The sequence below is a fragment of the Chaetodon auriga genome, chromosome 21, assembly GCF_051107435.1.
Source record: "Chaetodon auriga isolate fChaAug3 chromosome 21, fChaAug3.hap1, whole genome shotgun sequence".
NCBI lineage: Eukaryota > Metazoa > Chordata > Actinopteri > Chaetodontiformes > Chaetodontidae > Chaetodon > Chaetodon auriga.
Window position 1 is genome coordinate 598,657 of NC_135094.1, and position 24,888 is coordinate 623,544.

Sequence of the window (24,888 nt, forward strand, 5' to 3'; positions counted from 1 at the left end):
TTCGTTCTGCCTCCTGTTTGAGGCTAAATCTGACGACGTTAGCGTGACGGATTTACCTTCCCTCTCACTTCCTCCTCGTTTTGTCTGTTAGACTGCATGTCAGAAAAATACACACCTGCTGTGACGTCCTCAGGTGTTTCCTGGTCTCTGAGCCGTCACACTGGAGAGCAGCTACAGTTAACGAGACAACCTGTGTCCGAAGTCTGAAGGCTCTTCACTGGATTTAAACCAGAGTTTGATGTTATGATGGAGAGAAAATCTACATGTTTTTATTAAACTGATATCAAATAAATAGGAAGCTACTAACATTAGAGGTGTGTGTGTGTGTGTGTGTGTGTGTGTGTGTGTGTGTGTGTGTCTGTTTGTGTGTGTGTGTGTCTGTGTCTGTGTCTGTGTGTGTGTGTGTGTGTGTGTGTGTCTGTGTGTGTGTGTGTGTCTGTGTGTCTGTGTCTGTGTCTGTGTGTGTGTGTGTGTGTCTGCAGTGTTACTGCTTCACCTCTCAGACTGGAGAAGATGAGTAATGTGGAGGAAGAGGAGGACAGATCCATGAAGAGTGACCAGCCTAAAGACAGAGCTCCAGACTTCAGTGATGAACCTGAACCCTCAGACACAAAGTAAGAGACTGAAGATAATTCAGTTTTTCATGTTATCTGATGACCTGAACACATCGCTGTTCTTCTCTGGATCTGCTGAGGCTGAGCCACTTGATCCAGATCCTGGTTCAAGGTTCAACCTTCAGCTTTATTGCCATCATACAGTACAGGAGATGCAGCTGTAGTTTTCAGGGTATATCGCCGTCTTACGAAGAACATCTGCTCATCTACGGTGTTGAATTGCACCACATTAGTGTCATTGAAAAGATTTCAGGTTCATATCACATTTCATGTCCGCCGGGACTCAATGTGGAACATGTGGAATCTGGTCTATCGTGGAGTTCATGAACAGTGTCTTCAGTACTGATGACTGCAGCATCGTCAGGGCACATTTGTGTTCAGACCACCACCAGAACTGTAGGAATAATGAAGACCACAAAGAATCACAATAAAATGCCAATGAGAGTGAGAGGAGAGTTGGTCGATGGTTTAGTGGTCAGAGGTAATCGCGTTGTGACTCCGACCTCTGTGAGAACAGAGATAACAGAAAGGATTCATGATGGTCAACAAGAGTCAATGAAATGCAGAGAGAGAGCCAGCCAGCCAGTGTCGTGGTCAAGAATCACAAATAACAAGTAACACAGTTGTTAACTGGTCAGGAGAAGAGATTCAGTACAGGTGAAGTGTTGAAGTTGCGTTATGAGAATGCTGTGAGAATCTACCTTCGTGGGGGAGACGTAATCAATGGAATTTCTGATAGGAATGGTACCTTGGAGGCATTGGTAGAGTTTACACAGCTTACCTGATGTGAGCTAACGGTCAGTTAGGACTGATGTATTTCTCTGTGTTGACTATGTGCCAAGCAGTGCATTACAAACAGACAACACCTGTCTGGAACATTCCTCCAGTAAACAGGTTCACTGGTAACAGGTGAGAGTATCATGATTGGGTATGAAAGGGGCATCCTTGAACGGTTCCGTAGTTCACAAGCGAGGATGGAGCGAGGTTCACCACTTTGTGAAAAACTGTGAGCAAATAGTCCAACAGTTGAAGAACGTTTCTCGATGAAGAAGTCCAAGGGTTTCATACCCCATCACCTCTCATCATCGGAGGAGCTGAGGTGGAAATGGTATCTTCAGTTAAGTACCTGGGGATTCACATCTCCAGCGACCTGACATGGAGTACCAACACATCCAACATTCTCAAGAAGGCTCACCAGTGCCTGTACGTCTTGAGGAGCTGAAGCAGGCTGGCCTCAGTCCTACTGTCCTCACCTCCTTTTACAGGTGTGTGGTGGAAAGCACACTGACATCCACCATCACTGTATGGGAACTGCTCTGCAGTGGATAAGGCAGCCCTGCAGAGAGTAGTTAAATCGGCTCAAAGAATTACAAACTGCAGTCTCCCTTCCCTGGACGACATCTACACCAGCAGATGCAGGAGCTGTGCCTCTAACATCATGAGAGATCCCTCTCACCCAGCACACAACCTGTTTAACCCCCTCCCCTCGGGCAAAAGGCTGCGCACCCTCAATGCTAGGACCACAAGGCTAATGTGCAGCTTCTACCCAGAGGCGGTGAGGCTTGTGAATTCAAGGACTGTCAACTAACTGTTAACTGTATGCTGCTACTATTCCTCCTCCTTAGAAACTGTATGCCTTTTTGAAGTAGGCACTTTTTGGATTTTACGGACTGCTGAATGCCTTGGAATACTTACTGCTTTGACTACTTTTAAAGAACTGATTCTATGATTTTATTATCCTATTTATATAAATTATTTATTGTTATTCTTCATTTAAATCTTATTTTTAATTATACGTGTAGGAGCAGGGATGTGTTTTCTCACCTTGTCACTGTGTGTGGGTGTGTCTATGTGGAGGTGTGGCTGGGTGTGAGTGTCACTGGGGCAGAGTGATTGCTTGATTGATATCACCTGCACCTACCTGGGGATCAGGGTTTTTTTTTGTTACAGAGTGAGGATGAGGCATGGTTCCTATATTTCTGTTGACCGCAAAGGCTATTTACCATCTAAAAGTCTAGTGATGCAATTACATCTGCATATCATGTAAGGTCAAAAGTTTGATTTTACTGAAAGGGTCAATAAAAACCCTTGAACAGAAGCAACGGCTTCATGTTTTCTTGGACTCAGCGTGTCAGACAGATCCCTGCCGTCTCCCTCTCAGTGACTAATTAAAAGTTGATAGTCACAATAATAGGCTAAATGAGGTACTGCCACTGCCATATTGCTGGTCCTGAGAGCGAATTTCGTTCTATATGTGTGTAACATACTGAATGACAATAAAATAAACTTGACTTGACTTCATCACCTACAACTGATAATATCGTGGACAAATTCAGGGAACCTGGAGGAATCTCTGCACGTAAGGGACACAGCTGAAAACAGTCACGCCTGAACAGATACCAGTGGTAGACCCCATCTTGGCCACAGAATCAGCCCTCAGAAACAACAAGTTGGCAGACAAAGAGGCGGAACAACTCAGGTTGAAAGTATCAGCCACCCAGTCCAGTGCCAAAGCGCCACCTTCCAACCTCTACATTCAGCATCTTTGACACCGGGTACTGTCTTTGGATGGAAAGCTTTTATCAGCATTGCAACAGTCCTAACAGACCGCTCGCAAAACCAACCACAGACGGTCCTCTGTCTGTCTCAACCACAGAAGGTTGAGACATGCGATTTGACCTCTGTGAGGTCTGTGATTTTGTTCCACTTATCCAAGCGATTGTCTTGCACAATTTATAATGTGATGTAAATAAAATTTTTAGTTGAAAGTGAAGAACAAAAACATCAGGATGTGAATCGGACACATATCCTGTCTATGTAGAGAAAGAGCTGCATGCAACTTGTGAGCTGTGGGTCGGTCACCAGTCATGTAATGTGTTACACAGAATGTGTTCATCTGCACAGGGAGAAGAGGAGTCATGTTTCTGAGGAGGGGACGCCGTCCTGCTGTGGTTTGTGTCAGGACGTCCTGAAGGATCCAGTCTCTACCAGCTGTGGACACTGGTTCTGCAGACGGTGCATCACCTCATACTGGGACCAGTCTGCTTCACCAGGAGACTCCTGCTGTCCCCAGTGTGGAGAAAGATCCAGAACAAGATGTGGACTGCAGACAGTCAGTCAGACCTGCACTGTCCAAAGTAAGACTGTCCATCTGTCTGCTGATCATGTCATCATGTTTGAAAACTGTATTCTTCTTGATTTACTTGTTGTGTTGCACAGCAAAGACATTCAAGATTTTTGTTTTTCACAAAAGATCCTAAATTTTAAAACCCTCGTTATTTCTTTGAATTAGTTGCTTTAATGTTGGTCATGAAAATAATCACCAGATTCTCAAAATCTTTTTCTTGTTCTCACATTTCTTCTTCTCTCTCAGCAGATGGTGGTCTTCAGGAGGTTTTAGATGAACATAAGATCAGTCTGAGGAGGAGATGTGAATGTGTGACTGAAGGAAATGATGAAACAGGAAGTGGAACCCTCCTCAACAGGATCTGCACTGAGCTCTTCATCACAGAGGGACAGAGTGAAGAGGTTAATACCCAACATGAGGTTTGGCAGCTTGAGACAACTTCCAAGATGAAGACCCTCCATGAGACCCCAATCAAGTGCCAGGACATCTTCAAAGCCTTACCTGACCAACAGAGACACATCAGAGTGGTCCTGACGAACGGCGTCGCTGGCGTTGGAAAAACCTTCTCGGTGCAGAAGTTCACTCTGGACTGGGCAGAGGGCTCGGAAAACCAAGATGTCAGTGTGGTGGTTGTGCTTTCGTTCAGGGAGCTGAACCTGATCAAAGATGAGCAGTACAGTCTTCTCGGGCTGCTCCGTGTTTTCCATCCAACATTACAGAAGGTGACAGCAGAGCAGCTGGCTGTCTGTAAGCTTCTGTTCATCTTTGACGGCCTGGATGAAAGCAGACTTTCACTGGATTTCACCAACAATCAGCTCGTTTGTGACGTCACACAGAAGTCATCAGTCAACGTGCTGCTGACAAACCTCATGGAGGGGAATCTGCTTCCCTCGGCTCTGGTCTGGATAACTTCCAGACCTGCGGCAGCCAATCAGATCCCTCCTAAATGTGTTGACAGGGTAACAGAAGTACGAGGCTTCACTGACGCCCAGAAGGAGGAGTACTTCAAGAGGAGGTTCAGTGATGGAGATCTGTCCAGCAGAATCATCTCACACATCAAGACCTCCAGGAGCCTCCACATCATGTGTCAAATCCCAGTCTTCTGCTGGATCACTGCTACAGTTCTGGAGCACATGTTGACTCCAGACCAGAGAGGAGAGCTGCCCAAAACCCTGACTGACATGTACTCACACTTCCTGCTGGTTCAGACAAAGAGGAAGAAGCAGAAGTATGATGAGGGACATGAGACGAGTCCACAGGAGCTGACGGAGGCTGATGGGAAAGTTCTTGTGAAGCTGGGGAGGCTGGCGTTTGAACAACTGGAGAAAGGAAACATCATGTTCTACCAAGAAGACCTGGAGCAGTGTGGTCTTGATGTGACTGAGGCCTCGGTGTACTCAGGAGTTTGTACAGAGATCTTCAGAAGAGAGTGTGTGATCTTCCAGAAAACAGTCTACTGCTTTGTTCATCTGAGCATTCAGGAGTTTCTGGCTGCAGTCTACATGTTCCACTGTTACACCAACAGGAACTCAAAGGTACTGTGGGCTTTCCTGGGAAACGACCAGAAATACAGAGACTATGCCTCAAGTCTGGAGGTCTTCCTTCGGTGGGTCATGATGAAATCCCTTGAAAGTCAAAATGGTCACCTGGACCTGTTTGTTCGCTTCCTCCATGGCCTCCTTCTGGAGTCCAACCAGACACTCTTAGGAGGCCTGCTGGGTCAGACAAACATCTGTCCAGAGATCATCCAGAGTGTCATCAACAACTTGAAGAGGATGAATACTAATAAAAAGTCTCCAGACAGAAGCATCAACATCTTCCACTGTCTGATGGAGATGAACGACCACTCAGTACATCAGGAGATCCAAGAGTTGCTGAAGTCAGGGAAAAGGTCAGTCACTGAACTCTCTGTGATCCACTGCTCAGCTCTGGCCTACATGCTGCAGATGTCAGAGGAGGTTCTGGACAAGCTGCACATGACTGATTACAACACATCAAAGGAGGGACGACAGAGACTGATTCCAGCTGTGAGGAACTGCAGAAAGGCTCGGTAAGTCTGCAGCTGTTAACACTCTAAAGTTCTTAGTATTCTTGAAATAGTGTTCCAGCTGTTTATTACATAAACATGTCAGTTATATTTTGTCATAGATGTTCTTGAGCTGTTTCAAACCTAATTAATGATTTGGATTGAGAATGTAACTTTTGCTGAAGCAGCCACTGCTTCTAACGTTACTGACCAGCGGACGACGCCCAGTCCGTCCTGAGAGTGATTTCAGTTTGCCAACCCCTGGCACAAGACAACAAGTCAGGCATCATGTGGATTTATTTTTGTTGACCAACTGTTGTATTGAGTCTCAAACTGCATGTTTTTGATGCTTCCTGGATCCTGAAGAGGAGTTTTTGCTGAGATCAGGACTCATTCATTGGTTCATAACATTAATTTTGTTATTAAACAAACATTGTCTGATTAGGTCTAAATGATTTTAGTGTTTTTATTTCAGTGTCTGGCCCTCAAACTGTCTGCTTAGAGAAATTCTTGTGCTTGGACAAATCTCAGTGAGGACCCCTGATGATTGGATTATGAATGGATTTTTATCTTCATCATTTATTCTTCATTCAGGTTGTGGGGCTGCAGGTTGTCAGAGATCAGCTGTGCTTCTCTGGCCTCAGCTCTGAAGTCCAACCCCTCCCATCTGAGAAAGCTGGATCTGCTCATCAACATCATGCAGGATTCAGGAGTGAAGCTGCTGTCTGCTGGACTGGAGAGTCCAAACTGTCGACTGGAGACCCTGAAGTCAGTTCAACGACTTTCTGTTACTGCTGTTAATCTTATATGTTCAAATCACAATTATAAAATATATTTTCATGTTTCTTTCCTCTACATTTAGTCTGCAGACACAAAATACATCTGTTTCTTACAGGAAATGTACAAAATGTTGACTGTTAGTTATTGCTCCACATTCCACACTCCAACCTGAACAAATCTGATTGAACTGTAAATGGATTTTTTTCTTCATCATTTTTTCTTCATTCAGGTTGAGTCACTGCTGGTTGTCAGATATCAGCTGGGCTTCTCTGGCCTCAGCTCTGAAGTCCAACCCCTCCCATCTGAGAAAGCTGGACCTGAGCTACATCATCATGCAGGAGTCAGGAGTGAAGTCGATTTGTGATTTTCTGGAGAGTCCAGACTGTAGAGTGGAGACTCTGAGGTCAGTTCACTGACTCTCTGTTACTGCTGTGGATCTTATGTGTTTATTGAACAATTGTTGTGAATTTTCTTTTGTTCATATTTTCATGTTTTTTGTACTAAATCTAGTCTGCAGTCACAAAATCCATCTGTTTCTTAAAGAAACTGTACAAAATGTTGACTGGTAGTTATTGAAGGAAATTACTGTTTATAAATTTTGGTAAATGGTCACATCTGTGATGAGGACAGAGTAATGCTGAGCTCCACATTTAAAACACACCTGATTGGATCATAAATGGATTTTCATCTTCAGATTCAGAGATGGTGTCTACCTCCCAAACAAAGAGTGGGAGGTGGCTCCACAGGAGAGGAGCTTGATAGCTAAAGGCTCTGCCTCCCGTTCTGCTACATCATCTACATCATTTATTCTTTATTCAGGTTGATTGACTGCAGTTTGTCAGAGAACAGTTGTTCTTATCTGGCCTTGGTTCTGAAGTCCATCCCCTCCCATCTGAGAGATCTGGACCTGAGCAAGAACAAGCTGCAGGAGTCAGGATTGAAACTGCTGTCTGCTGGACTGGAGAATCCGCTCTGTGAAATGGAGGCTCTGAGGTCAGACACCATTTTTTATTGACAGATACTGATCTTTAGTCACCAAGTAGAATGATAATTGACATTTGGAACTGCTACACAATATATTTACATTAAAAATGAAAATCTTGGCGTCAAAATTTAGAACAACACAAACTCCAACACAAACACAAGACTGTGTTTAAATGCCTTCAAAGTTATGTTTAAATTTGTCTGAAAGCGGTGATTCAAGGTTCAAGCCCTTTTCATGCAACAGAAGGAAGCAGCTCAATCAGCCAGAATTAAAGTGGCGAGCAGCAACAAACAGTTTTCAGGTTTCACAAAGGTGAACAAAGTCACTTCAGGTAGTTTACTTCTGTTTTCAGGAGTGAGACCAATTACACACTTGTTTCATCCTCACAAAGCTGCAGCATTTCAGTAATTACACACTCAAAGTTCTGCTATTGGTCCTTTTTTCATCAGAAGGAAATAAATGAGATGAAGTTTGGGGCAGGGTGATTACTTTAAACCATTTCTTTATTGAATTTACATATCAATTACAATACCATGATGTACCCTCTCGGCTTCCTTGATGGACATCTGTAGGTCATATGTGGTTGCTTTAGAAGTGTCTGGTCCACTGAGTTGAAGGCGGTGGTCAGCAAACAGAGTAAAGCAGGGTTACTTTCTCAGGAATGTAGGTCTGGCACTCATCCTGGATCTCCAGCTGCAATAATCCAAAGAGTCATTTTATCGCCTCCACATCTGCCATGAAGATTCCTCAGAGGGGGAGATGAAGGAGGAACATTGTCTTCTGACATCACATCATTTACTCTTTTGTCAGGTTGTGCGACTGCGGTTTGACAGAGATCAGCTGTGCTTCTCTGGCCTCAGCTCTGAAGTCCAACCCCTCCCATCTGAGAGAGCTGGAGCTGAACTACAACAAGCTGCAGGACTCAGGACTGAAGCTGCTGTCTGCTGGACTGGAGAATCCACTTTGTAAAATAGAGACTCTGAAGTCAGTTTACTGTCTCTCTGATACTTTTGTAGATCTCATGTTTAATTCACAACTTGATTTATGTTCATGTATAACTCACATCCACAATTACCTTTACCCTAATCTAACCCTAATTCTAACCCGAACCCTTAAAACCAAGCTTGAACCTTCAAACAGCCTTTTGACAGCAGCATGTTATTGATGTGTGTTGACATGAATAGGTGTATGAATGTTGTGCTGACATTTGGATGATGTCTGTAGAAGGCTGACATTATGATGATCCACAATAACACAATGACAAAGTCACTCTGCTCATTTTAGGGAGAAGCTCATTGATGAGGACAGAGTAATGTTGAGCTCCACATTTACAACCTGAACACATCTGATTGGATTAGAAATGGATTTTAATCTTCATCATTTATTCTTTATTCAGGTTGAGTTGGTGCAGTTTGACAGAGATCAGCTGTGCTTCTCTGGTCTCAGCTCTGAAGTCCAACCCCTCCCATCTGACAGAGCTGGACCTGAGTGACAACGAGCTGCAGGATTCAGGGGTGACTTCGCTTTGCGATTTTCTTGAGAGTCCAGACTGTAGACTGAAGACTCTGGGGTCAGTTCACGGACTCTCTGTTACTGTTGTAACATCTTATATGTTTAATTGACAATTTAACCTAATTTATGTTCATACATAACTCAAATTCATAATGTTTTAAATTTACTATGCTCATATTTTCATGTTTGTTGAAGTAAATTTAATCTGCAGTCACAAAAGATTTCTGTTTTTAAAGAAACTGTAGAAAATGCCCACTCTTAGTTGTCAAAAAAATTAACGTGTATACATCCACACACTGAAACTTCTGTTTTTATGAGTACACTCACTGACAAACTGCATTCCCTAGCCCCTAACCCTAATCTTTACCCTAACCCTTAAAACCAAGTCTGAACCTTCAACAGCCTTTTGTCAGCAGAGAGACAGAGACAGATGACTAATAGTTGTAGCAGTTGCAGTGGATGTCAGGCAGGGCCATCGCAGGAGATGTAACTATAATCCACAATCCAGGTTCAGCCACTATCCACGGGTACCTGCGTGATGACAAAGCACAACGACTCTGGGGAAGAAGCTAAGTTAGTAACACGCCTTGGTAGGACATGAAAACGTGCTCAGTGTATCACTGAAGTCCTCCAACAGCCAAATCCTATCGTCAAAGTCAAAGTGAACTTTATTGTCAATGAAACAATGCAACAGGTGGTTACACAGAGAATTGAAATTGTGTTTTCCCCATACTCCAATGTGCAAGTAATATATAACACACAACATATAACATAATAGTGCAAACAGACAGCAGCACTGGACACAAGGTATACAGACAGACAATGAACATATGATTTATATACAATATTCACAGTGTGCCAGAGGCAAATGTGAGGTATGGTATTGAGGTGTAATAATAAAGGATGCAATATAGAAAGTGCAAGTGCAGAAGCAGCATGGGGATGCAACTGTAAACATGTATGATATTGTGAGCACAGTCTCTGAGCACACGCCCCGGTATGTTGTCAGGACCTGAAGCTTTGCTGGGGTTCACCTTGAGTAGGGTCCTCCGCACATCAGCTGGGTCCAGGTGAAGTGTTTCGTGGTCCGGACAGAGAGGAGCTTTTGTTGGTGTGGTGGTGTTATCTTCCTCAAACCAGCTGAAGAATGCGTTAAGGGTGTTGAGGAAGTCTGTGTTGTCCTCGCATGGTGGGGGTGTTGGCCTGTAGTCGGTAACAGACTGGACGCCTTGCCACAGGCGCTTGGGGTCCATAGAGTCAGTGAAGTGTGCTTGAATTTTCTGTCCATAGGCACGTTTGGCTGTTCTCACACCCTGATTCAAGTTGGCCTTAGCAGTTCTAAGGGCATCCTTGTCCCCAGACTTGAAAGCTGCATTATGTGCTCTCAGGAGCTCATGTACTGCCTCGGTGAACCAGGGTTTGTCGTTGGCCCTTGTGGTGATGTTTTTGATGAGAAGAGAATGAAGAGAATCAGGGGGAGACATTCCCCTTTATTGTCACACACCCTTTATTGTCACACACACATGCACACAGCACACGGAGGTGAAATTTGACTTCCGCTTTTGACCCATCCTGGTCGTCCTTCCTCCGCGGCAGACCAGGAGCGGTGGGCAGCCAGACCGGCGCCCGGGGACCCATCTTCGCCGTCACCATTGGTCAGGTGGTGATCTTCTTGCATGTTTTTAGTGGGGGTATATTTTTTACGGAGGATACCCCAGGTGAACACGGGGAGAACTCCACACAGAAAGGCCCTCCTCGAGCAGCAGGCACCGAAGCATGGTGGAGGACACACCCAGTGCCCGCAGCGAGATTCGAACCCGGGACCTTCTTGCTGTGAGGCGACAGTGTTGCCACTGTGCCACCGTGCCACGTTATGACGGTCACATCTTCCATGCATTGATGACGGTCACATCTTCCATGCATTTGGATATGTATCCAGTCACAGATTCCGTGTAGTTGACATGCTGGTTGGTAGTTGCAGCCTCCCTAAAAACAGTCCAGTCTGTGCAGTCAAAACAGTCTTTGATAGCTGAGGTAGCTCCCTCTGGCCGTGCTCTGATCTGCCTCACAGACGGCTTGTTCCTGGTCAATAGAGGTCTGTAGGATGGAATTAGCATAACAGAGAGGTGGTCTGAGTTCCCCAGGTGGGGGTGAGGAGCCTGTATGCCTGTCTGACGTTGGTGTAGACTTGGTTGAGTATGTTATATTTTTATTTGGCCTGATTGAAATCACCAGTGATAATGTAAACAGAGTCTGGGTTGGCACTCTGCATTGAGCTGATAGACTGATACAATGTAGACAGTGTGTCCTTTGTGTTCACACTGGGTGGAATGTACACAGCTGTGATGTTGATGGCTGTGAATTCCCTTGGCATGTAGAATGGTCGGCATTTAATGGACAGATATTCTATATCCTTGGAACAGTGGCTTGAGACAATTTTTGCGTGTGTACACCAGTTATTATTGATGAAAATGCATACTCCACCTCCCAGAGATTTTCCGCTGAGAGCGCCTGGAATGCTGTTAGTCCGTCCAGCTGAATGGCGTTGTCCGAAACAGAGTTTTTGAGCCACGTCTCTGTGAGGATGATGGTGTTGCAGTCTCTGACCTTCCTTTGTGTAGTTAAATCCAGTCTAAGGTAGTCCATATACCAGTCCTATAGCAGCATAACTAAGGGATGGTTCAAGGCAAGCCTGAGCCAGCCCTAACTATAAGCTTCATCAAAAAGGACAGTTTTAAGCGTACTCTTAAATTCAGAGATGGTGTCTACCTCCAAAACAAAGACTGGGAGGTGGCTCCACAGGAGAGGAGCTTGATAGCTAAAGGCTCTGCCTCCCATTCTGCTACATCATCTACATCGTTTCTTCTTTATTCAGGTTGAGTCACTGCAAGTTGTCAGGGGTCAGCTGTGCTTCTCTGGCCTCAGCTCTGAAGTCCAACCCCTCCCATCTGACAGAGCTGGAACTGGACAACAACGACCTACAGGATTCAGGAGTGAAGCTGCTGTCTGATTTTCTGGAGAGTCCAGACTGTAGACTGAAGACTCTGATGTCAGTTCACTGACTCTCTGTTACTGTTGTACATCTTAAATGTTTAATTAACAATTGAACATAATTCATGTTCATACATAACTCATATCCATAATGTTCTAAATTTCCTTTCTTCATGTTTTGACTCTTAAATTTAGTCTGCAGTCACAAAAGATTTCTGTTTTTAAAGAAACTGTAGAAAATGTCCACTGTTAGTTGTTAAAGGAAATGAATGTGTACACACACACTTTGATTAACACACTCATGATGAGGACAGAGTAATGTTGAGCTCCACATTTACAACCTGAACACATCTGACTGGATCAGAAATGGATTTTAATCTTTTTAATCATTTCTTCTTGATTCAGATTGAATCGCTGTGGTTTGTCAGAGGTCAGCTGTGCTTCTCTGGCCTCAGCTCTGAAGTCCAACCCCTCCCATCTGAAAATGCTGACCCTAGAACAAAACAACCTTCAGGATTCAGGAGTGAAGTCGCTTTGTGATTTTCTGGAGAGTCCAGACTGTAGACTGGAGGCCCTGAGGTCAGTTCACTGACTCTCTGTACTATTGTAGATCTTTTATGTTTCATTAACAATTGAACCTAATTTATATTCATACATAACTCACATTCACAATGTTTAAAATTTAATATGTTCATATTTTCATGTTAGGGCGGCACGGTGGTGCAGCAGGTAGTGCGCGTGCCTCACAGCAAGGTTGGTGGTTCGATCCCCGGGTCGGGCAGGGCCTTTCTGTGTGAAGTTTGCATGTTCTTCCCGTGCATGCGTGGGTTCTCTCCGGGCCAGACCAAAAACATGCTCATTAGGTTAATCGGTGACTCTAAAAATTGTCCTTAGGTGTGAGTGTGAGCGTGAATGGCTGTCTCTCTCTATATGTTGCCCTGCAATCGACTGGCGACCGGTTCAGGGTGTACCCTGCCTCTCGCCCGTTGACAGCTGGGATAGGCTCCAACCCCCCCCCCCCCCCCCGCAACCCCGAAAGGGATAGTCGATATAGAAGATGAAGGAATGATATTTTCATGTTTCTTGAACTAATTTTAGTCTGCAGTAACCAAAGATTTCCATTTTTTAAAGAAACTGTAGAAAATAAGTTGTCAAAATAAATTAATGTGTACACACCCACACACTTATATTTCTATGTTTATGCGGACACTCACTGACAAACTGTATTCCCTAGTCCCTAACCCTAATCTTTTCCCCGAACCCTTAAAACCAAGTCTGAACCATCCAACAGCCTTTTGTCAGCAGAGAGAGAGACAGAGAGACAGAGACAGATGACTAATAGTTGTAGCAGTTGCAGTGGATGTCAGGCAGGGCCATCGCAGGAGACGTCGCTATAATCCACAATCCAGGTTCAGCCACTATCCACGGGCACCTGCGTGATGACAAAGCACAAAGACTCTGAGGTAGAAACTAAGTTAGTAACATGCCTTAGTAGGACATGAAAGCGTGCTCGGTGTATCACTGGAAGTCCCCCGGCAGCCGAATCCAATAGCCGCATAACTAAGGGATGGTCCAAGGCAAGCCTCAGCCAGCCCTAACTATAAGCTTCATCAAAAAGGAAAGTTTTAAGCCTACTCTTAAATTCAGAGATGGTGTCTACCTCCAAAACAAAGACTGGGAGGTGGCTCCACAGGAGAGGAGCTTGATAGCTAAAGGTTCTACCTCCCGTTCTGCTACATCATCTACATCGTTTCTTCTTTATTCAGGTTGGATGACTGCAGTTTGACTGAGGTCAGCTGTGCTTCTCTGGCCTCAGCTCTGAAGTCCAACCCCTCCCATCTGACAGAGCTGGAGCTAGACGACAACGAGCTTCAGGATTCAGGAGTGAAGCTGCTTTGTGATTTTCTGGAGAGTCCAGACTGTAGACTGAAGACTCTGGGGTCAGTTCACTGACTCTCTGTTACTGTTGTACATCTTATACGCTTAATTAACGATTAAACCTAATTCATGATCATACATAACTCACATTCATAACGTTTTAAATTTACTTTTCTTCATATTTTCATGTTTGTTGAACTAAATTTGGTCTGCAGTCACAAAAGATTTCTGTTTTTAAAGAAACTGTAGAAAATGTCCACTGTTAGTTGTTAAAGGAAATTAACTTTGATTAGCACACTCATTGATGAGGACAGAGTAATGTTGAGCTCCACATTTACAACCTGAACACATCTGACTGGATTAGAAATGGATTTTAATCTTTTGAATCATTTATTCTTGATTCAGGTTGAATGACTGTGGCCTGACTGAGGTCAGCTGTGCTTCTCTGGCCTCAGCTCTGAAGTCCAACCCCTCCCATATGAAAGATCTCCAGCTATTTGGAAACGACCTGCAGGATTCTGACCTGAAGCTGCTGTCTGATTTTATGAATCAGACTTAAGAACAGCTGAAAATCATACACTTCTAACGTTTCTAATAATGAAACAGTATGAGAAGGTAATTCAGCCACGTTGTGTATTGAAGTGGGCAAATCAATGAATCCCACCACAGGTGACATGAGCACATTTAACTTCAGCCTCCACAGAAGCCTTTTTCTGTTTGTTGATTTCTTCAGTCCTTTGACTTGCAGCTTGTTCTTCAGGAAGGCCTCTTGTTTTCTAACAGTTCTGTAAAATGTTAGAAATGCTGGTCTTTGTCCTTCCACAGGACTAGCATTAGAGAAGGAGGGGTGTTCCTCCTCACATCATTACAGGAGGAGACAGACCTGGTCAGCACATGCTGTCTTTACTGTCTGACATTAACTCAGTGTTCCATTGGCAGTGCTGGGAAAAAAGTGTAATTCCACTACTTCTGGAGGTAACTAGAAATGTGACTAATTACTTTCCTGGATGAAATCCACAATTCTGCAAACAGAAACAAAGAAGAGGGAGCAGATCACTCCGGTCTTCACCAGCTGTCTGTATCTTCCTTCTGCTTGCATAGAAATCTCTGGACGGTTGGAGACCAGCCAACATCTCAGATTCTCTGGTATCTCGTGTTCCTTCACCAGCATTTAGATCCTCTACTGCTGGTTTCCTTGTTTCTCAAAACTCCACCAAAAAGAAAAGTGGAGCTGCAGCTTTGTAGAACCTGTTGTGACCTTTTTCTAGCACCATTTAATATGATGTGCATGCTTAATATGGTGTCCACATTCTGCTTTTGAATGACCTTTTATGCCTTTAAATACAGTTATTGGCTGATCTTTCAAGTGGTGTGCTTTCTTTGCTGAATACTGAATAAGCTGTTTGCAGTCACATGAAGATAAATCCAGATGGAGGGCAGGAAGTGAAAACCGCAATGGACAAGATGGAGGAAAGTTCTTACTGTGCAAGTTTAGATGAAAGTACGAGACAAAGGTGTAACACAAAATCAGAGCGTGTGTTGGATGTGATCTTTATTGAGGCAGTAGAGACAAACTTCTGGAATTGCTTTCTCTTTCTCCTTTATTGTAAAGGAGCCACCTGAAACAATTTGTCACCTCCTTCTTGGACAATTTGCCTAATCAGACACCAGATTGTAAATCATCAATCACACCAATAACTAACCGGAATCAATGAATGTCTGACAACCTTACTGCACTTTAGCAGGTAGCCAGTGTTTCTGCGGTGGTGAGTAAACGTTAAAAATAGACACAGATATTTTGAACTAAACAGAAGTTCTTCACGCGCTGCGGGGAAAATATTACACCAAACTCCCTATAAAAAATACGACATTTTAAGAATTACGCACGTGTCCGCAAAAACACATCACTCGAGAAACACAAGATGAAGGGTGTCATATGTCCGCTGTCTACTTGAAAATTCGGAATCAATATAATCCAAAAAATAAACTATCCTGTACAAACTACAGATTTTTACAGATTTCTCGTTCCGACCAGCCTCAATATTAGCTGCGCTACTTTAGTGGAGACGGCAATGAGAGACGAACCGCTTAAAAATGTAGGATTTCTAATTAAAACACGGGCTGGTCGGACTTCAGATACAGGCCGAACTACACGCCGAACTCTGTAACTCTATGTACCTTCGTAGTTAGCTAACATTATACAGAAGTATGCTGATAAACTAATATACTATATGTAATAGTAAATAAGCAGGTAAACACGCGTGTATTAATACAACGTACAGTTTTTAGCTGTTTGTGGAAGATTGAGGAAGAGGAGGACAGACCGGAGTCTCTAGGATCCAGCTGTCCAGCCGAAGACAGACCTCCGGATGTCTGTGATGATCACATGTGATGTGATGTCTGCTTCAGGACTTCAGAAACGATCTTCAGTTTGGAGTCCAAACATTCAGTCACTGCGATGAAGAACAAGCTCACATCGTCTGAACACGTAGGAGAAAAAAAAAAAAAAAAAAAAAAAAAAAATTCTCCTCAGTGAAAGTGATGTCAATCATCCTTTGGGGATCTTTACAGATCTGTTTTCTGATCATAGATTTTACCAAATCAAGATCAGCGTCGCATCTTTTTACTGAAACATCCTCATTTAAGAACAAACGTGTCGAGATTCACAATAAACGAGTCGTTCAGAGAGAAGAAGAAGAAAATAAAGGAGAAATGAATGAAAGACATGAGCTTTGGAAAGAAAGTAAACAGAAGCCAAAAGGACAGAAGTCAGAAATGATTTGACAGTATTTATTTCCATATACAAAAAGATCAAACTGAAATACGCCTTCTTCTTCTTCTACACTTCATTTCTCAGTAACAGCCTGTGCGTGTGCGCGAGGACTACAACTACATTCATTCATCCAACGATGACGCGCGCGCGCGCGCACACACACACACACACACACACACACACACACACACACACACACACACACACACGCACAGCTACAGTTGCCTCCTAACGGGCCTGAAATCAAACGTCTACGTCACATCGTTGCTTCTCGTCGAGCGAACAGAAACCTGGTGGAACCTTCGAGCGTCGCAGCAGGACAGATCGAACGGGAAGTTCACTCTTTGACGTGTTTCCGCTTCCTGCCTGGACACAGCCTTCTATCTGCTGTATACGTACATATATATTTATAGACTTTAAAAGACTAAATGAAAAGCTCTGCGCACACGTCTGCGTGGTTTTTGTTTTTTACAGTAATGAAAACCAGCTCTCAGCTGACGGACGTCCATTTTTTAGAGCATATTTGTTAAATCAGTAGTACAAGTTTGTCTCTGTGTTCTACAGTTGAGCTACAACAGTGAAACATAAGGTACAAGATTTACATTTCACACCATCATCATCACCTTCATCACTGCTGGAGAGGATGGGGGTTTGTAAAGATGGCCGCCTCTCAGTTTGGCATCAGTCCCTGAAGTCCAGACAGATGGAAGGAGACGCATCTGTCCTCCAGCTTCGTCTCACATGAAGCGACTCGTCAAAACTCTGCTTGTGGCGAGCTGAACGCTGTTCAACTGGATGGTGTTGCTATGGAAACAGCTCATTGTGTCTTCTGCTTGGCGTCTGACGTTAACGTCTGAAGCGTCAAACGAAGGAGGAAGTAAAGAGAACACAGCCAGGTGGCGTCGTCCATCGTTCAGAGACACATCTCACTGTTCAGAAACATCACCGTTAACGGACGTTTGTCTCATCTGATCTCATGACGAGGAGGAGTGTTAGTGATGAAGAGTTTGTTCCTTCATTTGGAGATGAAGAAACACAACGTGGTTGTTTTCACGTAGGCGGTGGAAGTGCTTCCTGTCAGGAGGAAGGTGTCTGGGGTAACGTGCAGCAGCCACAGCAGTTTGTTCGGACACTACATTCAGGTGAGTTAATGGAGGAGCTGACACGTCACTCCAGGAAGCGGCCATCTTTACACACCTGGTTTGTTCGGGTTAAGAAGCCAGGAGGAGTCATGTGACTCCTGCAGCGCCACATGACTCCTCCTCTCGTCATACCATGGGAGAAACAGCAGCCATTTGTTCACAATGACCCCTTGACCACGTGCCTGGGAAACCCCTTGCAGCTCCTGTGGCCAATGAAAGGCCTGAATGAGACCTCTGTGTGTGTGGAAGATGAAGATGTTCACGTCTTCATTTCATTCCTGTCGGCTCGGTTTAGTCTCCACATGGAGCGTAACACTGATCTCAGGCCTGCAGTTCACCTGTGACCTTTTGGCTCATGAGCCACTTCCTCTCTGGGATCTGCTGTTAGAGATCTCAGGCTGAGAGGAGGAGGAGGAGGAGGAGGAGGAGGAAGGTTTCACAGGGTCAGGGGTCATTATGAGTATCATTAGGTGTGGGCGACGCCTCCTCACACCTGTGTCTGTTCATGTGTAACACAGAATACATGACTGAGGCTCACGTTCACTAGAACAACAAAGACTTTTCGGTGTTGAGGAGGAACCAACAAGCGGCCGCTTCTTGATTCGTCCTTACAGGCACTTGATTGGCCACCAAATGGAAGCATCACTGACACATCAAACCAAAACAAGCCTTGACATGGAGACTTTTCATCTGAAATGCTGTGAAGGCAGAAACCTGGGAAACGCTGCTCGCTACGTCCTCCCACTGTTTAGCATCGACGCTAACAACTCGTACGACGGATGAATGCGATCCCTTCTGTCCCGTTTGAGTTGTTTCAGCCGTAATGTTCACATTTTCTCACTGAGCTCAGAGCTGCTGCTGCTGGATTATACTCAGAGGCGTTCCTATTATTCCGGCCCCTCATAAGCATGAACGGGATGAAACGTGAGAAGCAGCAACACGTTCACCTCTGAGCTCAGTGACGGACAGAGAACGGATCGGCCTCGTTTCTGAACGGTCGAGCAGGAGCACTCGGAGTGGAAGCCCCAATCTGCCGCCATGTTGACTCCGATGGCGTCCTGGACTCTGAGTCGCCGTCATTTGGTCACCGCACGGTTACTAAGGTAGCAGTTATTGTTTAGAAGCGTATTAGCTGACTCAATGCTAACAGTCCGAGCTAACTCAGCGTACGTGTGCTGTAGTTAATGTGGGGAGGATGAAAGAGTTTCATTGACGTGGATTCAAAGAACGTCCGTTTATTTTCTGCTTCGGTCCGACCGTCACATTATGAGGGTGAAATATCAGCTGTGTTGGCACTTGGGTTAGCTAAAATGAGCCCTTTAGCATTGTTAGCATTCAACACATTGGTCCCCCTTATTCATTTTGGCCAGATACCCCAGTGGTTTCATGGTGGGATGCTAACGATGCTAACTGTATATGTGATCTCTAAATGCTGATCGAAGGAACATTCCGCTCCACAGCGTGACGCCTTTGTGCTCAACGTTTCCCGTCCAGCTCCAACGTTTGTTGAGGGTTTTGGTTACGAATCCGCGATGTGAAAATGAGCCCGTGTTTCTCATCCGCAAACCTGAACGATGAAGTTCCACCATTGCCGCCGTTTCTGCCCGTGTGGCTTTAATGAGGTAATATGTTCCTGAAAACACCTGGAAACACCTGGATCTGAGTCCGTCTGTCAGGTCACGTGTTCGTCAGCGTCGTCTCAGAAGGTTTTGTGTCACATCGAGATCACACCCAGATACGAGGAAGAAAATACATCTGGAACACTCCTGAAGGGACCAAACGTCATCAGAGCGTCGCCTCCTTCAGTTTGAGTCAAAATGTATTTTCATACAAACATTCTGGGGTGACGTTCAGGAAAATATGAGCTTTTACATTCACAGGAAGGACAGACAGGAAGTGAAGAAGGAAGCTCCAGAGATGTCAGAAGTCAGTCAAAGGCACAAACACCAACGACATGAGAAAAGCTCAAGAAAGGAAAGGTGAGAAGGAAAGAAGAAGAGATGAAATGAGGAGAGGAGGACAAAAAAGGAGGAACAAGGAGAGAAGAAGTGAGGAGGTAAGAGGACAGGAAGTGTCTGATGGAACTGGAAGACAACAGAGAAGAGGAAGTGACAAGTAGGTCAGTAGGAAATGATGCAGGAGGAAAGGAGATGAGGAGAGGAAAGGAGACAAGAGGGAAGGAGAAGAGGAGAGGAAATGAGGCAAGGGGGAAGGAGACAAGAAGAGGATATGAGGCAAGAGGGAAGGAGACAAGGAGAGGAAATGAGGCCAGAGGGAAGGAGACAAGGAGAGGAAATGAGGCCAGAGGGAAGGAGACAAGGAAAGCAGGCAACAGGAAAGAAGATGAGGCAAAAATAAAGAAGAAAAGGAGAGGAAATGACGCAGGAATAAAGGAGACAAGGAGAGGAAATGAGGCAGGAATAAAGGAGACAAGGAGAGGAACAAGGAAAGGAGATGAGAGGAAATGAGCCAAAAGAAAGGAGATTGGAAGAGGAAAGAAAACAAGAAGAAAGGAGACGTGGAAAGGAAACGAGGAGAGGATATGAGGCAAGATGAAAGGAGACAAGGGGAAGAAACAGGAGAGGTAGCAGAGCAAAGGCAAGGAGAGGTAAGGAAACAAGTAAAGAGGCGAAGAAGACACACAAGGACACAAGTGGAGAAGCTAGAAAAGGAAGAAAGGAGAGGAGAGGAGAAATAAGGAGATGATAAGTGAAGGACACAAAAGGCAAGGAGAAAAGAGGAGGGGAGTCATGAGGAGACGAGGACGGGATGGTGAAGCTGTCCGGGTCGGTCCAGGTGCTCTTCTGATATCGGCAGTTCAGTTAAGTTGAGTCTAAAAAACACTGTGAAGTATTTACAGGTTCAGGTTCGAGTCTCGCTGTGACCTGGTTCCATTTCTCCTTCATCGTTTGGAGAGTTTATGTAAAAAAATGACCTCTCGAATCAAAGATTAAACAACAAAGAATAAAAGCTCACAATAAAATATTATGACTACAAGTCGTCAAAGCAACTAATAAAATCTAGAAACAGAACTTCAACACGTAGAAAAGTCTTCTGAGGTATTTCTGGTGTACTGAGGTGATCTGTGGTTCATGAGCAGTATTGTATTGATGTATTTTTTTTCTATCTTTTCCACTCGTTTATTAGTCGATGTCGTTCTCTCGCACGTTGTTGTTCCCGCGGTCGAATGCCCGACGCTCCTCGAACGCCTCGCCCCGCTTCACTGACTCCGCACAGAGAAGAGAGTTGCATGTGTTCAATGCACCGAAAGTCAAATGAACAATGAAAAGGAATATACAGAAATATATTTATCTTTGAGTCTGAATCTTCCTCGTCTTCGTCTTCGTCAGCAGCATCATAGACATTCATGTATGGCATCACAGACAGAACAGCAACACAACGAAAAGGATGAGGACGCACTTCCTTGTTTGTGTTTTCAGTTCATGTCGTGAGTGATGACGTGTGTCTTAACACAGAGGATGAAGCCACTTCCTCATCTGGACTCTATGCGGCCGGTTTCCCAGGCGACAGACGGCGCCCGCGTTTGGTCCCGGTTGAAAGAAAAACAAAAGGAAAAGATTGGAGGTGACTGATGACCTTTGACCTCTGCAGACCTTCACACCGACCAGCCTGATGCTCCGCTCGCTGACAGTTTGAACTGTAAAACAGATTTCTGCAGTGCTGCGGCTCTACCAGGAGGTGGCGACGCTGGGCGGTGACAGAGCTGAGGAGGTCAAAGGTCACGGGTCCTTCGCTGACCTCCAGCTATGTAAGACTGAAAACATGAAACATACACACGAACAGTATAAAACCAAACTTAGAAAAAAGAAAACTCGTCATGTCACGTCATGTGACTGCTCACAATGCACACGCACACACACACGCACTCACTCACACACACACACACACACACACACACACACACACACACACACTCACTCACACTCACTCACTCACACATACTCACTCACACACGTGCTCACACACACACTGACCTGAATGCATAGACTATGCATCATGAGGTCCTGCACCTTTTTTAGGGTAACGTGTGTTTTCCCCTTGTTTGGGCACCTTGCAAATTTACATATTCTGGATAGCCAATAGGCTTTGAGCACCCTCTGATTAGCCACTCCCACCTGCAGTTGGCCCCGCCCCTCCAGACAGCAGAAACTGCTCGCGTCACATTGAATCCCCTCCCCAACCCCTCCGACCCCGGTAGACCTGGTTACCTGAGAAGATTTATTTCTGAGCCAACCAAAATGCTGTGGTTGAGCGCAGTCAGCCAATCAAATCTCTGCATGCAAGACGTTTGCCTCCTGGGTCCTGAAAGCGATCCTGTCAGACTTCAACCTCAAACACAAGAAAAGAGAACGGAAGCCTTCATGTTCAAAACAAACACTGTCCGGTCTTTCCTTGTGACCTCACTTCCTGTTTCCTGTCTGTTTGAATACAACCCGTTGGATCCGAAGGTTTGTCGTGTGTGAGTAGTAGCGTGTGATCGCAGGAGAAGATTAGAAAAGAAAGAGTCCCAGAAAAGGTAGAAAAACAAATGTTCCAAAGTTTGCTGTCGGTATTTGTGGTGTAACAGTCATCGCGTTCCTTCAAGAGTTCTGCAGCATTGTCGTAAAAAAACATCCCAACGGTAGGTTGATGGTAGGTGGTTGATAGGTGACGCGGTTGCAAAGTTGCCAGGAAGGTAGATAAGTCCAGATCTGGAGGAGTAGAAGAAGACAGCAGAGGGAAGAACGTTCGAGGAGAACGTTAAAAAATCTGCCGCTGAGGTACCTGCAGACAACGAGCATTCACGAGTCGGACCTGAATGCCTTCAGTGTGGGCTTCCTGCGTGTGTGCTTGGTTTTCTCATAAAACACACACACACACACGCTTAAACAAACAAAAAAAAAGAGACACGAATGACTCAAGACTTGAGGAAGTCTCGAGGAAAACGAGGACGTGTGCTGGTAATATTTGTCCAAAAGGACGAAGAGAATCAAAGAAAAGGAGAGTCCAAAGAGGTTAAATAGCAGCTGCTGTCACGCCGTGTTTCTGGTGTCGCTTGTAAAATTCCACTGAGAAAACATGGTGTGTGTGTGTGTGTGTGTGTGTGTGTGTGTGTGTGTGTGTGTGTGTGTGTGTGTGTGTGGTTCGGTCATTTTCACAGGAAGCTGAACTGAACTTCAGGAAAAATCACCGGTAACGTCAGGCCTCCGCAACAAGTCTGTGTCTCGTCTCCTCATATGCTGGACTCTTTGGGTGGTAGATCCACATTAGTTACCATGGGAACAGGTGAGAGCGAGGAGACCATCAGGGCGTGGTGGTCAGAGGTAGGCGGGGCGATGGTGGCGGTGAGGCGGCGGACCTGGGAGATCCTCTCCTCCACGCAGCCGGCCGACAGTCGAGCCTCGGCGTCGTGATCCCAGCACTCCTCCACCGTCTCGCAGATCTGAGCTAGACCCTGAAAAACCACGTTCAGGTGAGACCACGTTTTAGTTTTCGTCCTGTTCCACAGAGACACCATGTGACTGTGGACCAAACGGCACACCACAGGAAACACGCTGAATGTCAGGAGACTTCAAAATAAAAGCACAGACATTTAAAACCATTCCAAATCCTTAACAGAGTCGGGTGAGACGCGAGGAGGCCGACTGTTTATTGCTGAAGAAGAAGAAGAAGAAGAAATGCACTATAGGAAGTGTGTGAGGTCATCAGCAGTCACATGACAAACTGGTGATTTTGTGTGTGTGTGTGTGTGCGTGTGTGTGTGTGTGTGTGTGTGTGTACTCACGCTGTGTTTGAGCCAGAGGTCTTTGAAGGCTGGTCTCATCTTCTTGTGGACGATGACTTCCTGCAGGTCCTCCAGTGTTGGATGCTGACCGACCTCCTCCTCAAACGGCAGCATGTACTCACCCACCGGACCTGTAACACACACACACACACACACACACACACAGACACACACACACACACACACACTGTCAGGGTGTGTCAGTGTCTATAAAGACATTGCTTTGAGTTTTCCAGTTTTCTGGTTTTTCTGGTGTACGGTGTGCCTCAAGGGTCAATCCTTGGACCAGTTTTCTTCTCCTGTTGGGTCTTCTGATCCGTAGACGTGATGCTTCTGTTCATTCTTATGCTGATGACACACAGTCGCACACTGACCTCAGTTTTCTCTAGAAAACTACGTGAATAACACAAAATGTGCGTCTGTTACCATCAGCAGCTTTGCAGCGGGACACCAGCTCCCACAGCACCAGGCCGACGGCGTACATGTCGATTCGGAGGAAGGCGTCCCTCTGGAAGTTGATGGCTCCTTCTAACACCTCTGGAGCCATGTAACGCCTGGTGCCCACCTGCGCGTGCGCACACACACACACACACACACACACACACACACACTCATGAAACAGCGTTCAGGGTTTCACTCCACGGCCACCTTCGGTCACAGCAGCTCACCTGTCCGTGCATCTCTCCAGGTGGTTTCCCCGGCTCGAAGCAAACAGCGAGACCAAAGTCGCCGATCACCGCAGTGAGGTCTGAACGCAGCATGATGTTCTTACTCTTAAGATCCCTGAGAGAGTCAAAGACATGAAGGGAAGGGTTCAGAGTCTGACACGCTGCCCCCCTTCAGACAGAGCTGAGCCCCCACAGCACCTCCAGGTCTATAAACCCCAGGAACCACGCTGCTGAGCCACTCTGAGCCGTCATGTTATGATAAAACAGCAGTAAAAAGGTGGAAAAATGGCTGCCGTCTACAGAGCGGCATCGACCTTAAACATGGCTTCAGTAACCTGAAGGGGGAGCTGTGTGTTGTGGGCAGACCTGTGAGCGATGGCCGGTTTGGGTCCCTCTCCTTTCTGTCGGGGGATGTCCTCATGGAGGTAAGCCAGGCCGCAGGCCATCGACTCGGCTATGTGACACAGCTCAGACCAGCTGATGATGTTTCCCTTCAGGAAGTCTGACAGAGAGCCCTGCAGAGACGCAGCGAGTATGACCTCCATTAAAACCACATGAAACTGACAGGAACAGGAAGAACACCTGAAGCTGATTCGGAATCAGTTCT

The 24,888-nt window shown here is 45.4% G+C and overlaps 2 protein-coding genes across 13 annotated transcripts in view; one reads left to right on the forward strand and one right to left on the reverse strand.

Moving 5' to 3' along the window:
• Positions 1-15,279, forward strand: part of LOC143339616 (NACHT, LRR and PYD domains-containing protein 12-like) — a 56,142-nt gene extending 40,863 nt beyond the window's left edge. For 3 of the 11 annotated variants that reach the window (XM_076760913.1, XM_076760915.1, XM_076760914.1), the window contains 9 exons: positions 6,362-6,535; positions 6,777-6,950; positions 7,367-7,540; positions 8,343-8,516; positions 8,929-9,102; positions 11,920-12,093; positions 12,441-12,614; positions 13,802-13,975; positions 14,319-15,279. In XM_076760913.1, coding sequence (XP_076617028.1) covers positions 6,362-6,535; positions 6,777-6,950; positions 7,367-7,540; positions 8,343-8,516; positions 8,929-9,102; positions 11,920-12,093; positions 12,441-12,614; positions 13,802-13,975; positions 14,319-14,472 — 1,546 coding nt within the window. In that variant the 3' untranslated portion in view covers positions 14,473-15,279. Of the gene's footprint in view, positions 1-482; positions 615-3,518; positions 3,752-3,987; positions 5,792-6,361; positions 6,536-6,776; positions 6,951-7,366; positions 7,541-8,342; positions 8,517-8,928; positions 9,103-11,919; positions 12,094-12,440; positions 12,615-12,743; positions 12,789-13,801; positions 13,976-14,318 lie in introns of all 11 variants that reach the window. The other 8 variants (XM_076760927.1, XM_076760917.1, XM_076760919.1 and 5 more) reach the window with 6 other exon arrangements.
• Positions 15,280-16,444: 1,165 nt separating this feature from the next.
• acvr2ba (activin A receptor type 2Ba) overlaps positions 16,445-24,888 on the reverse strand; it is a 36,444-nt gene continuing 28,000 nt past the window's right edge. Inside the window, exons 7-11 of one of the 2 annotated variants that reach the window (XM_076761487.1) lie at positions 24,648-24,796; positions 24,282-24,396; positions 24,040-24,178; positions 23,614-23,744; positions 16,445-23,283 (exon numbers count right to left, since the gene is read on the reverse strand). In XM_076761487.1, the coding sequence (XP_076617602.1) occupies positions 23,062-23,283; positions 23,614-23,744; positions 24,040-24,178; positions 24,282-24,396; positions 24,648-24,796 (756 nt within the window). In that variant the 3' untranslated portion in view covers positions 16,445-23,061. Of the gene's footprint in view, positions 23,284-23,454; positions 23,484-23,613; positions 23,745-24,039; positions 24,179-24,281; positions 24,397-24,647; positions 24,797-24,888 lie in introns of those variants that run through there. The other variant, XM_076761489.1, reaches the window with a different exon arrangement.